The 18,711-nt window shown below is 41.5% G+C and overlaps 1 protein-coding gene across 2 annotated transcripts in view; it reads left to right on the top strand.

The window, feature by feature from the left end:
- The first annotated feature begins 205 nt into the window (after positions 1–205).
- LOC125884783 (collagen alpha-1(XXVIII) chain-like) overlaps positions 206–18,711 on the top strand; it is a 37,486-nt gene continuing 18,980 nt past the window's right edge. For both annotated transcript variants that reach the window (XM_049569970.1, XM_049569969.1), the window contains exons 1-14: positions 206–503; positions 654–811; positions 3,449–4,023; positions 5,943–5,963; positions 6,051–6,113; positions 9,953–10,006; positions 10,144–10,188; positions 10,362–10,388; positions 10,804–10,848; positions 11,091–11,135; positions 12,608–12,661; positions 13,943–14,011; positions 14,120–14,188; positions 14,776–14,844. In XM_049569970.1, coding sequence (XP_049425927.1) covers positions 661–811; positions 3,449–4,023; positions 5,943–5,963; positions 6,051–6,113; positions 9,953–10,006; positions 10,144–10,188; positions 10,362–10,388; positions 10,804–10,848; positions 11,091–11,135; positions 12,608–12,661; positions 13,943–14,011; positions 14,120–14,188; positions 14,776–14,844 — 1,287 coding nt within the window. In that variant the 5' untranslated portion in view covers positions 206–503; positions 654–660. The remainder of the gene's footprint in view (positions 504–653; positions 812–3,448; positions 4,024–5,942; positions 5,964–6,050; positions 6,114–9,952; positions 10,007–10,143; positions 10,189–10,361; positions 10,389–10,803; positions 10,849–11,090; positions 11,136–12,607; positions 12,662–13,942; positions 14,012–14,119; positions 14,189–14,775; positions 14,845–18,711) is intronic.

Below are 18,711 nucleotides of genomic sequence, written 5' to 3'. Positions count from 1 at the left end.
CGGGCTTTCCTTTTTGTCCCTTTTTGAAATAGCGTGGCTAACTAAGTAAAAATGACAAATAAAATATTGGGGGAGGGGGGTGCACTCATTGCTCTGTCATGTTGAGGGATTTCTGAAGTGTCTGCCTCCCCAGGCACCCCTCCCATGCTCTCCCCTAAATGGGAGTGAGTGAGTTTAAAAAAGGGCTGGACTTCCCTTAATTTACTGCGAGCTTAGAATGGCTTGAGTCTCATGAGAGCCAGAATACAGTCTAAACTTTTGGCAACGTACTACTGCTGGTGCTGCTGGTGCTGCTGGTGTCACCATAAAGTGCCCACTTAACCCACAGACTCAACTTCTGCAACCCTGGACAAGGACACTCAGCTTGATGCTCAGGACATGGAAACAAACTAACTGTGAATGAAGAATATCTCCATTTCAGTTTTTGCACTTTTTCTGAATTTCCTCACTGCCAGGATTGCTTTATAGAGCTGAACGCATTGGAGACCTAAGTCAGCAACATTGTGAGTTATGCATGCTTTATACCTGAGTCTCAAACACACATGCTTGTTAAAGCTTGTTCTCTGAGTGTGTGCAGTTTTTTTGGAAGGTATTAAAATGTGAGGACGTGTCTGGGTCTTTTTATCCATCTCTGTTTTCTCTTCATCTCTTAGGGAAGTCATGGTCCCCTCACTGCACTGGCTCCTGCTGCTGTGGGGACTTCAGGGTCTTTTGGCACAGGACTATGACGAAGACTATGAGGAAGTGGTGGTGACAACGAAGAAGAAGAGCAAAGTAAATCCCTCCAATGCCATACCACAAAATGGCAAATGTAAGTCTAAAGTAGTCTCTTTACATTTTTCTGGGGGGCTGTCTTATTGGCTCTTTTCCACTGATGCTCTTACTTGGGAAAGTGGTGTGGAATTTGTGCAGGCAGGACATCTTTCACTTTTTCATCACAGGGAAAAAAAGGCTGCTGCCACAGGTAAAAAAAATAGAACATGATACTCAACAAGGACATCGCTGGAGGATGCAATCCACTTGGATTGATCATATCTCTCAGGCTTCTCAGAGCCATCCATCTCCTGTGTGACCGTTCAGTGCTCTGTTACCCAAATGTTTTATTCGCTCAGAATCCCGTTTCCCCAGGCACATTCTCTCTGTGACATATTTCCGTGAAGATTAATGTGATTTATCCTCAGCCTATATTAGATCTGTGACCTCCTTCCATTGCTGAAGGTTGGTGCTGCAAGTTGAGTTACTTTTATTTCCTCTTCAAAATTATATGTCACATTCATGAACTTATCACACTTTTCCTGAAAAGGCATGAGCCTATAGAGCCTAAACAGTCAATAAATCACCTTTACCCTCTCTGAAGGCTCCGCAGATAAAGATTTCTCCCTGACTCATAAAATCCATTTGGCTGTAATCACTTGGATCTTTATATTTGGGTGGATATGAAAGTAAAAAATGATGTATCTTGATTGGAAAGGCCTGGGGAACCAACTTGGCAACAGGAGATACAGGCAAAATACCTCATGTGCAAGTAACTTGGTAATTTGTTAAGTCACAGGCTTGTTAAGAAGCCAAAACAGCTATCGTCTAATGATGAAATGCCAAGATGTACACACTACTTCTAAAAAGCCATGCCAAGGCTAGCTGCTGCTCCCTATTTCTAGACTTTATTCTAAGCTAAGCTAACCAGCAGCTAGCTCTAGTTTCATATAGCATCCAGACTTGAGAGTCCTTGAGAGTACAGTTCTTTTCACTTAACTCTCACCATGAAAACAAGTGTATTTCCTTAAATGTCAAACTACATCTTCAAAGGGCATCTGCGTTCTTTTCTGGTGTTTCAAATGGAAACGCCATGGATGTGTAAAGAGAACGGGACACAGCGTTGTAGGTGGGGCCCCGTTCATTCCTAAGAAAGTGGTTCAGTGGTAACAAAATTACCCGGATCGTCCGCATCTTTGCGCCTGAGGCACAAGCGCACCAGAGACTTTGCAGACCGAGTGGCTGCCTCCTGGTTTAGCTCTCTGCTAACTTGACAGGGAAAAAAATTATTTAATCTTGCGGCTCGTCTAAACTTTCGGACTGTTATTGGACCAAATTGATCTAATAATGATCTGATGCTCAAAAATTCTATCCAATGATATACAGATGTCTTTATCCAATTGTAAGTATGGGAAAAAGTCCTTTGAGCCCCATGCCATCACAGCACCTTGAAGCTGTAGTTGCACAGTTCGTGTAACATTGTGTTACCAGCTCACCCTTTTTCCCCAGTTAGGTTGGTGGTGAATGTGTCATGAGTGCTTCGGTGTATGCAAGTGCTTCTTTCAGGGTGCCATGGTGAAGACACAGGCAGCCAACAGTGATGATAGCAGTAGAATTAAGTGTATAAATAAGCTCAAGGCTACTGTTAGACCCCATGAGAAGGCCGAGTTTATTGTTTTGTGGTAAAGACTGCAATGAAGCCAGTGCTGGTGAACAGCACCTGAACGCCTCACCATCCTTCCTTCTGCAGAGTGACCCAGACCGCTAGCTAGTCCCGCCTGATAAAGACCCAAGTTAAAATTAATGTTAATAAGCCTGTTCCCAACTATGGTTCGGAGCTGGTAAGCTGTCACTGAGAGAGAGAGGTAACAGTTAGCTTGAAAGTTTGACACACTTCCTGGAGGCCTGGGAAACGCCCACTCAGCTGTTAGCAAAAAGTTTCACCAAGGATTTTTTTTTTTTAAGATTATTTTTTGGGGCTTTTTGCCTTTAATGAACAGGACAGAGTGAAATGAGGTGAGAGAGAGAGAGAGTGGGGGTTGACATGCAGCAAAGGGTTGCAAGCCGGAGTTGAACCTGCGACTGCTGCAGCCAGGCATCACCTCTATACATAGGGCGCCAGCACTATCCACTACACTACTGACGCCCCACCAAGGATTTTTTGAAGTGGAGTTGTATTAGGTACTTATCCAGAGTCAGCGTATTATATTCACCATTTTACCTTGCCGTCAGACAGCTCTTTTCGATCACTCCCTACAGAGCCACCAGACTTGAAAAATCAGTAATTTTCCCTTCCAAAACATGGAAGTTTCGGCTATACCACTGCCTCGATCGGTTGGTTAGCTTCTGTGCCAGTTTGGGGAGGTTTAAGGAATATAGCAAATTTGGAAGACTGATTTCACACAATTCCCAAAGAAGGCAGAGTCATAAGATGTACATTAGGCAGACTAGTAGGTTCATCTGTTGCAACATCATCATACAGACATCTACGTCAGGTCATGTGGGAAAATATTTTGAGAATGGCTTGGGGAACATAGCATTTGGACACTAAAACATATGCACTTCAACCAAAATTTGAATGGACTGGAAAGCTCTACAATGATTAAAAAAAAAAGCAAACTAATAATAATGCATCTGTCCTTTAAAACCTTCGATCCTCATTGTTAATAATTGGCTATCTCCTCTTCAATTTCAGCCCTCATTGATGAAGATTGCAGTTTGGAGTTAGCCTTTCTGATCGACAGCTCAGAGAGCGCCAAAGACAACCATGCCCAGGAGAAGCGCTTTGTCACAGATGTGATGGACCGACTGCAGAACCTCCGTCTGCAGACCGGCCGGGGCCTCAGCGCCCGGGCAGCTCTCCTTCAGTACAGCAGCCATGTCATCATAGAGCAGACCTTCAAACAGTGGAGGGGCATCGACGACTTCAAGGCCCGGATCACTCCCATTGTGTACATTGGTCATGGCACCTACACCACTTACGCCATCACCAACCTCACCCGTATTTACCTGGAGGAGTCGGATCTCAGGAGCATAAAGGTGGCCGTTCTGCTCTTTGACGGCATCTCGCACCCCAGGAACCCGGACATATTTTCAGCTGTGGCTGATGCCAAGAACCAGGGCGTCCGCTTCTTCACCATAGGCATCACACCTGAAGCCAATGAGGCCCCCAATATGGCTCAGTTGCGGCTGATTGCCAGCTCCCCAGCATCACGCTACCTTCACAACCTGCAGGACAGAGGCATTGTGGATAAATTCATCAAGGAGATTGTGAGTAGAAGATGCTATTATTCAGATGTGGTGAAGTTATAGTTGTCTACTCATTGTCAGCTTTTTAGTTTGTGCGGTTATGCATGATTGTGTAGTTTCTGAAAAAAGCCAAAACAGTTTTTTCCTCTTACAAATCAAAAACTAAAAGTATAAGCAATTAAATGCACCCTTGGTCGCTTCATTACACACAGGAGTTCTTCTGCTACAGCCTTGTGTAGTCTGAAATGACCAGTAGCTTATGTTGGCCAATGAAAGTAAACTTTAATGAGATGTGGTTGTGTGATGCAATGATGATGATGACCCTTCTTTACTTGAGCTACTGTTGAACTTTGTTTCAGTTGTTTCTTTGTGCCCATAATGTTTCTTTGTTCAACAAAAGTTGCACTAGAATCCTCCAATTACAAAAATCACTTGCAAGATCATGTAAACTCCTCAAAGTCAGCTCTCTAATCACATTGTCATTAATCAGACTTGCATGTAATCACTCACCTATGTTTCTTCATCAGTTACATTTTGTGAAATTGCATGCATGTTTGGTAGTTGTTTATTCCCAGTAATGGCAGGTGGGCGCTTCAAAAAGCCATCATGCTGAGTGACTTTTGCCAAATGAATCAAATGTTAGCATCTCCATGCACCCAATAAGCTCTTCCTCTGTACCGTCCTCAACACCACCCACTGCTTTATTTCTTGCCTTATTGCATCCCTGATGTACACCTGCTACCTGCTGCCATAGTAACAGTTCTGCTGTCATCACCAAGGTCATCACTGTAAGATTAAATTCACTCTGACATTTCACTCTAAAACCAGCAGTTGGTCGAAAAAATCGCAAGCTCTGAAATTCTCCTTTGGCCATGCATGTGTTTGAAGGTGACTAAGACAGAGTTTGTCTGTACTTCCAGTTGTTTATCCTGACTTGAGTGATTGGGGTTACTATTTTCATAAACTGACTGTTGATTTCCACCAAGATAATTAGAACATGTGCTGCACAGCAACATCCTGCACTATCAGGCTGTTAGCTGTAACATATGCTCCGCATTAAAACTCTTTGTGGGAAAATCGGGGACAGTAATAGAGCAGGAGCCCTGCAAGAACATGCATGCACGCTACATCATTCAAGCAGCTCCTCAAACACCACTTCAAACTCAGGCTTACTGTTGACACAGGTGGTACACATCCAAATATGATAAGGGAGAACTTTATGGAAAGCTGAAGCTCTGAGGCTCCTACAGCATTGAACCTGACAACCTGCAATTCTGCTTGCATGCAAGAGAAGCTAGTCCACAACCAGACTTTCATCTCGTTGCCCTGCGCAGGCAGCATCTGTATGTCATAAGCATGTGCCTCTGTCTCAGCTGAGAAACTGTCTTTAATCTTTAGTGTCAGCATTCGAATGCATTGCTCCGACTGTCTGTGTTTTTCAGACACCCCTCCCAGACTACGGAAACATCCCCTGGATGTTAAGCGAGGCTATTTTACTGATCAATGCACGTGGTTTGCGTTTACTCTCGGTGGAATTTCGACCATTCTCCCTTGTGTAGAGAATGCGGTTAGCTTTGAAGAGAAAAGCAACCCGTGGGGTGAAAAACAGAGCTCAGGCAAAAAGTATCTGTTACAAGAGGAAATGCAGGATGTGAGTCCAGTCGCAGAGTCAGGTGGAGGAGGGGTTGAGGGCCATTTGACAAGTTGAACCCAGGCCAGCTGTGAGCAAGTTTAATTGGGTGTTTGAGTAGCAGGTGTTTTTGGCTGCAGTCTAATCCTACAATGTCACTTTAAGACCAGAATTAAAAGTTTACCTCAGATTCAGAGTTCGGAAAGTTTTCTTAGATCTCTCTCAGTAAATGTTTGCCGGTGGGGTATAAATGAACCATATGGAGTAAGTCTGACAACATCTTGACATTCTTGTGTTTGTTGCTCCACAGACGTCGCTGGCGGATGAAGGGGTAAGTCTCGAGACTGCGGTCTTTCTGCACATCTCTTGATTTGTGTCCCTGGATGGCCCATCTGACGTTCTTTCACTGTGTTTGAAGTGTCCTCTAGCCCAGAGCACGTGTGCCTGTGAAAAGGGTGAGAGGGGAGCCCTCGGCCCTCCTGTAAGTATTCCTTCTACCAAGCATTTACATATGTGGTGTTCAAGATTCAGTCAGTAAATAAGTCAGAATGATTATTCATCCCTTATTATCTTAATGACAGTTTTTTAGGACTTTATTTAATATCATCATTAATCTCTATATACAGATTCTCAGTCAAACTCATGCCCCCTGCCTCTGAAGCTATCATGCTCAACAACTGCAATCAAATTTAGCCACTTAGCATCTGTTAGCACAGATCAAATGTCCACAGTGTCAGAGTTGTTCTTAATTAACTATCTAGCTGCAGTGTTAAATAAACAGAGCACACAGACACAAACCTGACGACATGTCCTTTTTAATCAGCTAATTTGCGGGAAGGGTTGGTAGCTTTTGCAGCCTTGGTGAGCTCAAGAGAGAGGTTTAGTGGACTGTTCATTTTTTAATACAATGTCTATCATGAAAGTAAAATAATTTCCAGTAAATTACATTTTTATGATTATTTTATAATGCCATTTTCATCATGGCAGATGATATTAGCACCCAGGTGTCCGCAGCCAACAAGTCCATTTATAGTGTGCTTGTGCATTTGAATAATAACTTACATTATTTAGCATTGGCAACTTTTGACAGCTCATGGAAGGAAGCCAGTGAACTTTAAACTTTCTGTCCTGATACATTTTCCAGACATAAAGACTTAGAATAAGTCTTGTGTTTTATTTTTGACTAAATAATGCACACTTATAATTTAAAAGTACTCTGAGGTCACCACAAGGAAAAACAAAGCTGCAGACTAAAAACTGATAATAATAAATCAGCTAAGTTTGAAATTGTGAAGCTAACATTCACTTATATGTCTCCCATGTAAAAGTCCTGTATTTTACCCATTAATCCACCACATCTTCCTCCCTGTATGGATTGTGTCACTCTTTATACTCCTTCACCTGACTTTCTGGCAGGAGACTTGGGATTTTTTTTCTCGTAAATTTAACACTTATCCAGAATGTCCAAGATTGGCTAATACTAACCCTAACCATGACCTCTTTGCCCTACGCCTAACCGTCTCGAACCAGCACGCGCGTGGATCCATAATAATGCGTCATAAGGAATGGTGTTTATAGCTGATTAGCAGCAGTGTGACTCCTCTCACCCAGGTGCACTCTGTTTCATTTATTGAACTCTTTGGGGTTTCATATTGGCCCTCCTCTGCTACAAACATACGAAGAGTCTGTGTTTTTGAAAAACACATGTTTTCCTCTGCTGCCTCTAAATTACTCCTAAACTGGCTCCTTATGAAGCGCCGTAGAGGACAACACAGCTGACAAAGGCACCCTTAATGCTAACAGGCTGCATAATTGCAAGGTTTTGGGGGTTTTAGTAAATTGTGTGGTTTTGCGAAGCTCCGTTTCCCTGCAGCAGTGAGAGTAAAGCAAATACCTTACATTCCTCTTACAGTTTATTGAGAACAGGCTGAAACAGATATATACATGGGAAATCAGTAGAATCATGTCTGTTGAAAGAACCCAGCCACTTGGGATTGTCTGAGGACACATGCTTGGTGGATAAGATGTTACATGCATGACTTTCTTCGCCTGCCAAAGCTGTGTCGTGATGTGAAACCTTCTTTTATTACACGGAGAAGGTCAGCCACAATTAGAAGTAGTGGTTTTGCTTTGATGTATTTTCACAGGATGAGAACAGAGTAATTACCCCCTTAAACTTAATGCTCTGAACAAAAGCTGTTTCACATCACTGGTAACAGGCGCACACTGGAGGAAGCAGTGTGTGCAAAGACATACAGACAGGGAGATAGTTGAACGATAAGAACATGCACAGTCCATAACACACATGCATGAAAACAGAGAGAAGAGCCAGACTGTTGTTTGGGTGAGTCCTCTCACACACACACACACACACACACACACACAGACGCAGACAACTTGAAGTCCTCTCTGACTCATCTGCTCCCAGACTCAATGGCCTTTATCCATGCTGCACTTCAAACATGTTGCTGCCATGAGGCCTATATAGGTCAACAAAAAGAGCTCTCACACGGCTTATTGCAGAACAAAAGGCAGCCAATAAGGCTATTCTTAAAGCTACATTCTGATTTACAGCTATTGTTAAAGAAGCCTATCTATTGTAGAACAACAAATCACTGCCAAATTTGAAGTAATATACACTTCTTTGCTTTCTTGCAAGAGTTAAGTGAGAAAATTTCTACCACTTTCATGTCTGCACGCTAAATGTGAAGCTACATCCAGCAGCCAGTTAGCCTAGCTTAGCATAAAGACTGGAAATGGTGCGAAACAGCTATGTTAGCTTTGTCCAGGTAACCAAATCCGCGTGCTACCACCTCAAAGTCTTACCACTCAAACGTTTTCTTGTTTAGCTAGAGCCAGGCTACCTGTTTCCCTCTGCTTCCACTCTTTATGCTAAGCTAACTAGCTGCAGGCTGTAGCCATAGCAGACATGAGAGTATGTTACTGATCTTCTCATCTGACTCTCAACAAAAACACAATTGTCTTGCATTATAGTTTTTTCTTGTAATCAGTCAAAGATAAGATTAATATCTAGTTAACCTTTAGAATAGGGCTGGCAGGGATGATGTAACATTTTTCCTGTCATCATGAGCCAAGCCTCATGGTTAGGTATTTTTTACATAGTAGCATTTAATTAGTAAAAGGGTTGGTCTGTGTTTTTTCCCCCATGTTTTTCAAGTGGAAACTCAGCCGTGAGCAAAAAGTGTTTTGACGTAGGTTACAACACGTAGGTTCCCTCCCCTCCTTCACCCACCTCAGACACACCATTCACTTACAGTGTAAGCACAGAGAGTGAGGAAAATGTTAACTTGGAATATTTGAGTTTAGAGGTGGAAGATGATGCAGTTTAATTATTATAGCCTACTGCTGTGGACGCCATGTTAGTTTGGTTTCAAAAGTCACACAATAACATAAACTAACTAACCAATCAGAGACAGTGGGAGACCAGCAACTTGTTTTTTGCAAGGTAAAACTATTGTTTCCCTCAAAGACGTCTGGTGGCGTTGGCCTGAAATAAGGGCCACCTAAAAAGTATCAATATCAGTTAATTGTATGATATATTAAGAATATTTTACCACTTTATATTGCTGTCAGACAAGCCTTTTTCAGCAGGAAACTGAGGCCGATTTATTACACTCTTCAAATCCACCAGACTCCATAGACATAAATAGTAATTGTACCTCACCGCACATGGGAGATGCTGGTCTACCACCCACTCAATCGTTTAGTTTGTTTGTGTTGTGTGACTTCGGAGCCAAGCTAACATGGCATCCACAGCAGTATGTGGATTTATATGTAGCGGCAACATAGTGCAGAAACCGACATATTGTCACATTGGAAAAGTTTTTAGAGGGGCTTAGATAGAAAGCATTTTGACACTAAAAAATATGTATTTAGACCAAAATTTGAATTTTTGGATTTGAATGCATAAGGAACTCTAGTGGGAAGCCACAAAATAATATCAAAACCTCAAAAAAAAAGACAAAATAATGGAGCCGCCTTTAAACTTGCACCACTTTATTGACCCTCATTTTCAGTATCCACTTAATACTTTTTTGCATTTCTATTCTGTCATTGTTCAGACGACACCTGTTAATATTTAGCTCATAATTATAAAATGAAATATATCCTGCAGCTTTTTTTTTTATCATGTGGTCTTTTCAATGCATCCAACAAGTCAACTAGTGAGTGATGCTTACCTTTAAAAGATTTTATATGTATACTATTATTGAAATTAATTCTATTAAAGGGGTTATTAAATATTATTAAGTTATGAGTTGATTTTTCTGCCTAATGGTGCCTTCATGACTTTCTCTTTAGGGCAAAAAGGGGCGTCCTGGAGATGATGGAAGCCCCGGCACAAAAGGACAGAAGGTGCTGCACACTCATTGAACCATTAATTGTTGTTGTTTTAAATTAAACTGCATATTACAACCAGATCAAAAATATTGTTGGTACAAACCAGGATGGTTGCCTTTCCTAGTAAAACCTTACATTCCTCTATCCCTCAGGGTGAGGGTGGGCTCAGTGGTCTTCCAGGTCGGGAAGGAGCAGAGGTGAGTATCTTAAATTTAGATCAAGTCAAGATTCACAAATGTGGATAAAATCTATAAGATTTGTTTCATTTCCACATCAGTCATAAAAGGACGCTCTGTTCTGCAGTCTGTGTGGCAGTGTTTTGGTCGTTGCCCGTCTCCTCCGACTTAACAAGTCTGTTTTGTACACACAGGGAAAAGCTGGATACAAAGGAGAGAAGGTATTGTATGGATTCTTCTCTAGAGTCTCTCTATATGCCCCCATGGTTTGTCGAAGTATCAGGTTCCCACGCCTGTGGAAAATCTGCAACAATGAGAGAGACTGAAGAATTATGTTTTCCAGACCTGAAAGGGAGCGTACACAGAAAAGACTTTGAAAATATCATGGCATTTTGTTCCCCTTTTTTTTCATCCGTGTTTAATGTCAAGCCTGTCTGCAAGTATCTCTAGTTACTTTTCTGTTAAAGGAATTTAATTACGTAAATCCCATGTCATTAGCGGTTGTAAAGCAGCTCCTGGCTGGAATATTAAAACCCATTATTCTGAGATCAATTGCACTCTGTGTAATAAACTTGAAATTATACAAAATGACGCGATGCTAAAGACTTCACTAAACTGCTGTTTCCTGTTTTACAGGGAGAGAGAGGGGAGTGTGGTACACCTGGAATAAAGGGAGACAGAGTATGTTGCCTTTTAAACTATTCAAATATATATTACATTGTGTTTTTTGTCATTGTTTTAGTGATACAGTCAAGTATAAGAGTACAGTCTGAGTAGAATTACTGACCTTTATAAAGAGGTGTATAGTTTTGTTTTATTGTAATAACATACTTTACCACTTTATGATTAAATCAAACACAACCCATTTAAGATCAAAGTATTGTTTATGACACCATTTTAAACAACTCCTATTCTTTTTCCAGGGTCCTGAAGGTACCATTGGTCCAAGAGGAAATCGTGGCCTGCAGGTGAAATGTACCATTCTTTCTGTCATAAAATAACCTACAGTTGACCCTTTGCTAAACCCCATTCCTTCGAAAGTTTTCAAAACACCTGTCAATCTATCCATACTAGCATGAGCCATGTGCATTTTACAAGCAGAAATATGGGAGATTCACCACTCAAAAAATTCTGTTAATTTCTTTAAACAGTGGGTCTTTAAATTAAGTTATGTAACACTGTCTAGGGTAGCCATTAACATTAGTCTAAACTCTGATATACTAACGTTAGCATCTTAGCTCCCACATTTTTCTAACATAACTTGGAACCCCACAAAATAACACAGTAAGCTAATGGTGTGCTCCTTTGACTTGAAGTTACACCAAATTACTACAACAAATAGTAAGCTTGTTAGACAGGTATGCTAGCAGTAGCTGCTTATGTTATGACAGACTTTATACTCTTGAGTATTTGGTTTTGGTTCAAAGGACACCACCACCCTCCATACTATTAAGTGACTAAGTATAGTTCAAACTACAGACGAATCTGGTGAAGTTTGAGAGCAGCCTGTCTTAAAAAGTGTACAATTGTGTAACATTACCTTAGACAACGTCAGGAAGAACCTGTGAAGTTGTCAGCTGCTCCAACATTAGTGTTGAATTTCAACTATGGGGAAAAAAACCTGACATGAGCTAAATTAGCACTTCTTAGCTGACATAGCTAATGCTATTGTCTCGTGGCTGTGGTGGTCCCACAGAATAAATGAACTTAATCAACAAACTGTGGTGTAACGTGAGATCTAACATCAGTTGCTCTAACTAGGGCAACCCAATGACAACAAAGTAAACACCATTTGGCCAGCATCACAAACAGATGCTGACAGATGACAGCTGTTGAAATCACAAACAGATCATTTAGGTGTCCTCATAAAAGCTTTCACTTTTACTTCAATCAGTTTGCAACACATCACACTCATCTGTGCTTATTATCTGCACCAGCCATTTATGCATTTTACTAGGGGTGGACACGAACGCATTTGGCTGAAAGTCACTGGCTACCACGGTAATTCATTAAATCAAAACACCAGCAGCCCAATGTGTAGTAGGGGTGAAGTTTTTAATGTCCACATTTTATGCCACAACATGTCAACAGCTAAGATAATGTAGAAAATCTCCAACCATCATTGCTGCCGTCATCGTCAGCAGGTGGCAGTAGACAATGTCAGGCAGAAAACACAAAGTGGTCGCAGAATCCATATATAGCCCCAAGCACACTGCTTCAACATACAGAGGAATTCAAAGTTTGACATGCCTAGGTACGGTTGCTTAGCTATGATCCAACAATCACTGATCAGAGGTGAGGGGGTCTGGCATACAGTCAACTATGCCATTTTCAATTCATCTATGTGATGTTCAGGGTCTGTCTGATCCTTCATAATCTGCAATAACTTTTACTTTGCAAAGCCCCAAGTCTAATTTGCACACACTTGTTCCCAAATCAGGGTGCGCTTGGTCCACCTGGCGATATCGGACCTGAAGGTGCAATGGGTAAAAAAGTAAGTATTCCTCAGTCTTGATGCTTCTCTCTCTGACGTGCATGAACCAAACCTCTGAAATCTGGGAAGTGTTTAACTACAAAAGGAAACTAAGAAACACGTAAATCAAACTCTTTCCTCCCTCTGACTGGTCCTTCCTTTATACTTGAGTGACCTCACTTTTTGCCAAAGACTGGCGTTTTCTTTTCTCCAAAACCAGATGCATATCTGAAGCATTCTGGGTTTGTGTGTTGGGGCCATAAACTTTTTTCCAGTCTGGTTTTAATAAATCTCTTTCATAGCTGTATAAATAGGGCGTCCATGTCAGCGGTTTCATCAGCATGAAGATAATGAAAAAAGTTGTTACCTGTGGAGTGGCAGAGGTGAAAAATAAAATGTGTTGCTGCATGTGGAAGAACATAAAGTGAGAAAACACGTGACATAATAAAGTGTTCTCTCTGTTCCTGGGAGTAAGATTACACTCACGAAGCTGACATTTAAAATGCGTTTAGATTAAATCAATTTATCACGGGCATAAATAACATCACAAATGTCAAGTAGCCCTACAAACTGATGGGGTGGCCATACATTTGAACACTTGTTTGTGAGTTATGATCCATCACCAATGGAACATTTGAAACTGCTCTAAAGTAGCTCATCTGTTATTACCTTGTCAGCCTATTTGTGTGTTAGTACTTTCACAGCCCTCTCTCTGGTGTTATAGCTGCCAATTCTGCAACGAGACCTCACTCCCCACCAAGTGTTCCCTCCTTAATTATTTTGGAAGAATGTTCATGTTGATTGTCTGGCTGTCATTCTATATCACCTAAATGGCAGACTAATGTCTGGCTTTAAACATTGTCCCAACCTGCCTGAAAGGGCAAGGGAAACGGAAAAAAAAAAGTGCCGGTATGCGCCTACTAACATTTCCACTCCCTTTTCCCGACTCTCGCGTGCCCTCCTGCTGCACACCATAGCTGTGATTTATGGCCTCTGAGTGAATAATTGCATTCTTTACCAATAAAGTCTTGACTTAAGGTATGAAGAGACCCTGTAGTACATGTCTAAACCCCCTTTAAAATAGCTTAATATAAGAGGTAGGAAAATCAGTGTGTGTTCGTGTGGAGTGGCAGGAACTAGATCAGCATGTTGGTTTTGGTCATCGGCCAACCTGGACAGCTCAACTGATGTCCAATCATGTCAGAATGAGGCCTTGGACCCAGTAATCAGACAAACAAAGCCATGTGTTTGTGCATCTGTTTGTGTATTTGCACATGTCTGTCCCTGCCTGTCTTTTTATAGGGGGAAAGGGGACTTCCTGGGCCACCTGGAATCCAAGGGGAAACAGGGATTGGCCTTCCGGGACCCAAGGTAAAGTTTGACACCCTATTGTTCTGGAAAACGAAGTCACGAAAACATAATTATCCACCCGTGTCTCACCCTGTTTGTATACTCATCTTATTCCCACACACTCCACAGGGTGATGTTGGCTACCAGGGGCCAACAGGGCCTCCTGGTCCTCTAGGAATTGGCGAGCCTGGACCACCGGTGAGTAGGCCAGATGGGGCCACTGAAAATCTTTGGATGCCACTTAAAAACCAAAATCCATAACTGAATGTCAGGACTTTGATTATGCTGTTGAAGTATATAGGCTGATTGAAATCTATATGTAGAGTTGAGGACAAGCCTTCTCCAGTTTAGGGGAGACTCATGGGTATCCATAGAACGCTTTTTAATTCAGATATCTTGAGCTGAGAGATCAAGGGCCTTAAAAATGGCCGTGTCAGTTGTTACATCATCAAAATTAAGCCTCAGTTTGGAGCGTTATTTAGCCCTCTTCCCCAACAAGCGATGCTGACATGGTTGGTACCAATGGATGTCTTAGGTTGTCTAGTTTTACGAGATATCCCTATCTTTGTGCTTGCTTAAAACATGAGCCCACCACAGCCTCTTAAAGACAGTAATGTCAGCCGCCAATTGTTTTTGCCAAGGGGAGCCAGTGGGGGTCAGCAATTGCATCTAACGCTATGTTACTGCTGTAGTTAATAATCACTTTTCATTTGGCAGTCAGTTGTCACAGAGGTTATTTTTTTATGATCCTCCAGTGGTCATTAACGTCGTCTTGTTTTACTCAGGGGCCTCAAGGGCCACAGGGAGTCCAAGGAGAGAGAGGACCAATAGGAGAGGGTCTCCCTGGACCAAAGGTGAGTCAGTGTCTTTTATGTCTCAGGCTGTTGGGGCTCACAGTTTTCCCTGGGAGGCTCAAGCACTCAAAGCAGTTAAAAGCTTTGAACCCTCTTGACCCCATTTCATGCATTCACCTTCAATCCACCCACCTGCCCCGTCTGGCATCCAGATTCCAGGGAGTAATGACAGGAAATTGACAGCATGTATGGTTATAAGAGATGATAACACAACACAACACAGAAGTTCCATAAGTTCATGTACAGCATACAGTGAAGCAAGGCTCTCATTACCTCATCGTATGTTCCGACCCATTGACTCTCCACTAGAGGACATGAGAACATGCCGGTGCAGAGCGGCAGATGCAGTGATGATTCGGGAAAATAGCCAGGACACCTCTCGACGTGACAGAGAGAGTGACTCACTGAGAGAGGAAAGAATGAGCCTGTTCCTGTGTCTGTCTCCCCTCAGGATGTGCAGACACACATACACACACACAAACACACATACCGTCTCTCATACGCACTCACACAGGTGCACATACGCTCTTAAGACAAAGGTTCGACAGGTTCCTTTCCACAGTTAATTACATTTTCTTTTCTTTTGTGACTTCTTCATTGCTCTCTGTTTTTTTTTTAACATATTCTCTTAGTGAGATGCAGCTTCCATTCTCCAATTCTAATATAATAAAAAAAAAAATAATAATGATATTTATTTGTATAGCACTTATCTAAACAAGGTTACAAAGTGCTTCACAAAGTGCATAGAAATAATAAAACAAAACAATACAAAGGAAATAAAACAAAAGTTACAAATCACAAAAGTACAAGTCAGGCATTAAAAGGAAAAGCTTTCCTATAAAAATACGTTTTGAGCAGTGATTTAAAAACCCATTTCCTCAGGCAAACCAGCCTTGATCTAGGGACAACTAGTGAGGGTAGGCTTGAGGATCTCAGATCACGACTTGGAGCATAGGTAGTCAGAAGCTCAGCTAGGTAACTTGGCACTAAACCATGTTGATCTTTAAAGTTATTTGAAGAATCTATATAATCACAAACGTCCTTAAAATGTACAACGTTTAGGCCTGAAATACAAGGCTCTAAGTTAAATGACAAATATAATGTGGAAAATCCAAATAATTTGAGACCCTCTCTTTATCTAGAGGGGTGTTTTTTTATTTTCAGACCACAGTTACAGAATAAAATATATGAATTCATCAAAATACTGTGAAACAACTAAATTACCAAAATAATTGTTGGCATTGTACATTTCTGCAAACCACAGATGTTACATTTCTACGTTAATATGTAGCAGCTATGTTGACCTTTACATTTCTTTACGTTTCAACAGCACTGTGGTTAACATGTGGTTAGGTTTAGGCACAAAACCACTCTGTTAGGGTTAGGACAGGTCATCTTTTGGCTTTGGGGGACGCTATCCCAGCTGGCAATCAGCAATGTCTCTGTATAAAGCAATCACTTTTCGCAGCACTACAGCATGATAAAAAACGCCAGGTTGCTACAATATACATGTTTCGTGCCTAAAAAGCTGCTTGAAACACAGTGATGGTTCATGACAAGACACTCACATTTGGTGCTTAAAAAAATGCTGGAAAAATCGCAACTTGTTGCTACAAAACACTCGTTTGGTGCCAAAGAAGGTGCTAAAAAGCATCTGGAAAAGTAAAGACAGGTCACTACGAAACAACCACATTTGATGCCCAAAAACACAGCGAGGACTTGTTAAATCACAACCAGTTTTGATGTTTGTTCGTGTCCAAAGGTGGTCAGCAGTGGTCTGCAGCTTGGCAAGTGTCCCAATTAGATGTCACACCATCCACCATCCCCTCCACCTCTCAATAACACTTTAAAAACACTGATATGGTTCGTAGGAAAGATTAAATGGGTCGCAGAACTCTTGTAACATCAGTCTAGGTAGAATACTGTGGTTCTTTATCTTGTGTACTTTAAGTTCTTATTTATTTAGTTACTTCTTTTAGTGTAAGCAGTAGATTGACTTTTTCTTATATCTTCCACTTGTGGTTTTTGAGCAAACCAGAGGTGGAATGTGTTTAATGTCATATACCAAATGAATCAGTATAACTGAAACATGGGGTTTGCTCAAGACTTTACCAAATTTGTACCCAGGGCCCATGGTCATGATGATCCAGCCCTGTTACAACGAGAAGACTTTGGCTAATTACCTCACCTTTTCTAAAACTTTGTCAGTGTTAATTTTACTCCAAATGTGTAAAATCCCCCATCACAGTTCATTTAATGCTTCCTAATTTATGAACAGCAGTATCTGAGTTCATTTAACACAGAGATATTTTTGAACATCTCCCCCGAAGCCATCTCACCTCCATAAGAGAACAAATGGCTCATCAAATTGTAACTAAACCCTTTGTTGTGTTGATAAATGCAGACAGTTAAGTGTGATTAAGTTATTGGAATGTCTTTAGATAATAGCAAATGTAATTACTTTTTGGAAATGTGGCAGCACAGATTGGCTTTACATCAGAAGGTGCAATAACTTTAAGTCAGGTCAGAATCATACTTTTTCCACCTCCTTCTACGTTCATCGAATTTATCATTTGCCGACTCTCTTCTTCCATGGTAAGAGCTAGTTTTCACCTCTGAACAGGAGGCAGTGTATCTCGCACCCTGAGATGAGCCTCAGGGGTGCTGTTTTTTTTTCCTCGACAGGAGATTTGACCGCGGACCCACAGGTGCCGTTTTTGTTCTTGAGTCTTCACATGACGTGTTTCGACAAGCTCCAGATTCGCAGGAGCTCAGCAGCAATATTACCCTTTTCCCACATCATTAGCACCTCGACTTGTGTGCCAAAATGAGAGATCACAGTGTTGTTACAATACATCTATACTTCTAAATGTCGTCATGCAAATGCAGCATTACTGTGCTAATCAATGTATTTCAGTGTCTGTCACTGTATTTCTGTTGTCCTTGGATGACCTTAGACGACAGGGAAATGTTCTCAGAGGACTTCTCTGCAGAGTCATACACAGCCGGACATTAGGCTGCACTCTTTTCATTGTACTTACTGTCAACTTGGATTACTGCTCTAATCCCTCAATGTGTTTCTATTCCTGCTTTTTCTGAGTTTTAATACTTATAGATTCTCTCTAGACACATTTTAAGAGATGTAAGATACTCTTTCTCTTCATAAACTGGCTGGCAACCCTGACTCTAACCACTGAGACAAGGTTAAAAGCACACATACTCTTTCTCCCCCTGTACAAAATGAAAAAAATTGAGATGCCACTTCTGTTGGACCAGTTATGCACAATTAGCACTTTACATAGTACCAAGAGTGGCGTGCCAATGAGCCCTGTGTTCCCACACCCCTGCGTTCAATTAACCCCATGTTACCTCAGCCCTATGTTCCCTCGACCCTGTGTTCCCTCAGGTCTATGTTCCCTTAACCCTGTATTTCCTTAGTCATAGGTTCTCTCAGCCCGATGTTCCTTTAGCTCTGTGTAACTTTAGCAGTATGTTCCATTTACCCTATGTTCCCACAATCCTATGTTCTCATAGCCTTATGTTCCCTTAACCCTATGTTTTCACAGTCCTGTGTTCTCATAGCTTTATGTTCCCACAACCCTATGTCCCATCAGCCCTGTTTCGTTAACCCTACGTTTCCACAGCCCTATGTTCCCTAAACCCTATGTTCCCACAGTCCTACATTCCCTCAGACTTATGCTCCCTTGGTCCTGTCTTCCAATAGTCCTAGAGTGTACAGTGCTGACCCTGTACACTCCAGATTTGAAATTAGAAGAAAAAGAAAATGGTTAAGACATTTTTCGTCACACAAATGCTAAGCTTATTTTGTTTGGTGTGATCAATAGCTTGCTGTGGCTAATGTTAGCA

The sequence above is a fragment of the Epinephelus fuscoguttatus genome, linkage group LG24 (genome assembly GCF_011397635.1).
Source record: "Epinephelus fuscoguttatus linkage group LG24, E.fuscoguttatus.final_Chr_v1".
NCBI classification, from domain to species: domain Eukaryota; kingdom Metazoa; phylum Chordata; class Actinopteri; order Perciformes; family Serranidae; genus Epinephelus; species Epinephelus fuscoguttatus.
The sequence above is the reverse complement of the archived record's forward strand: the minus strand, read 5'-3'. Positions and strand labels throughout refer to the sequence as shown.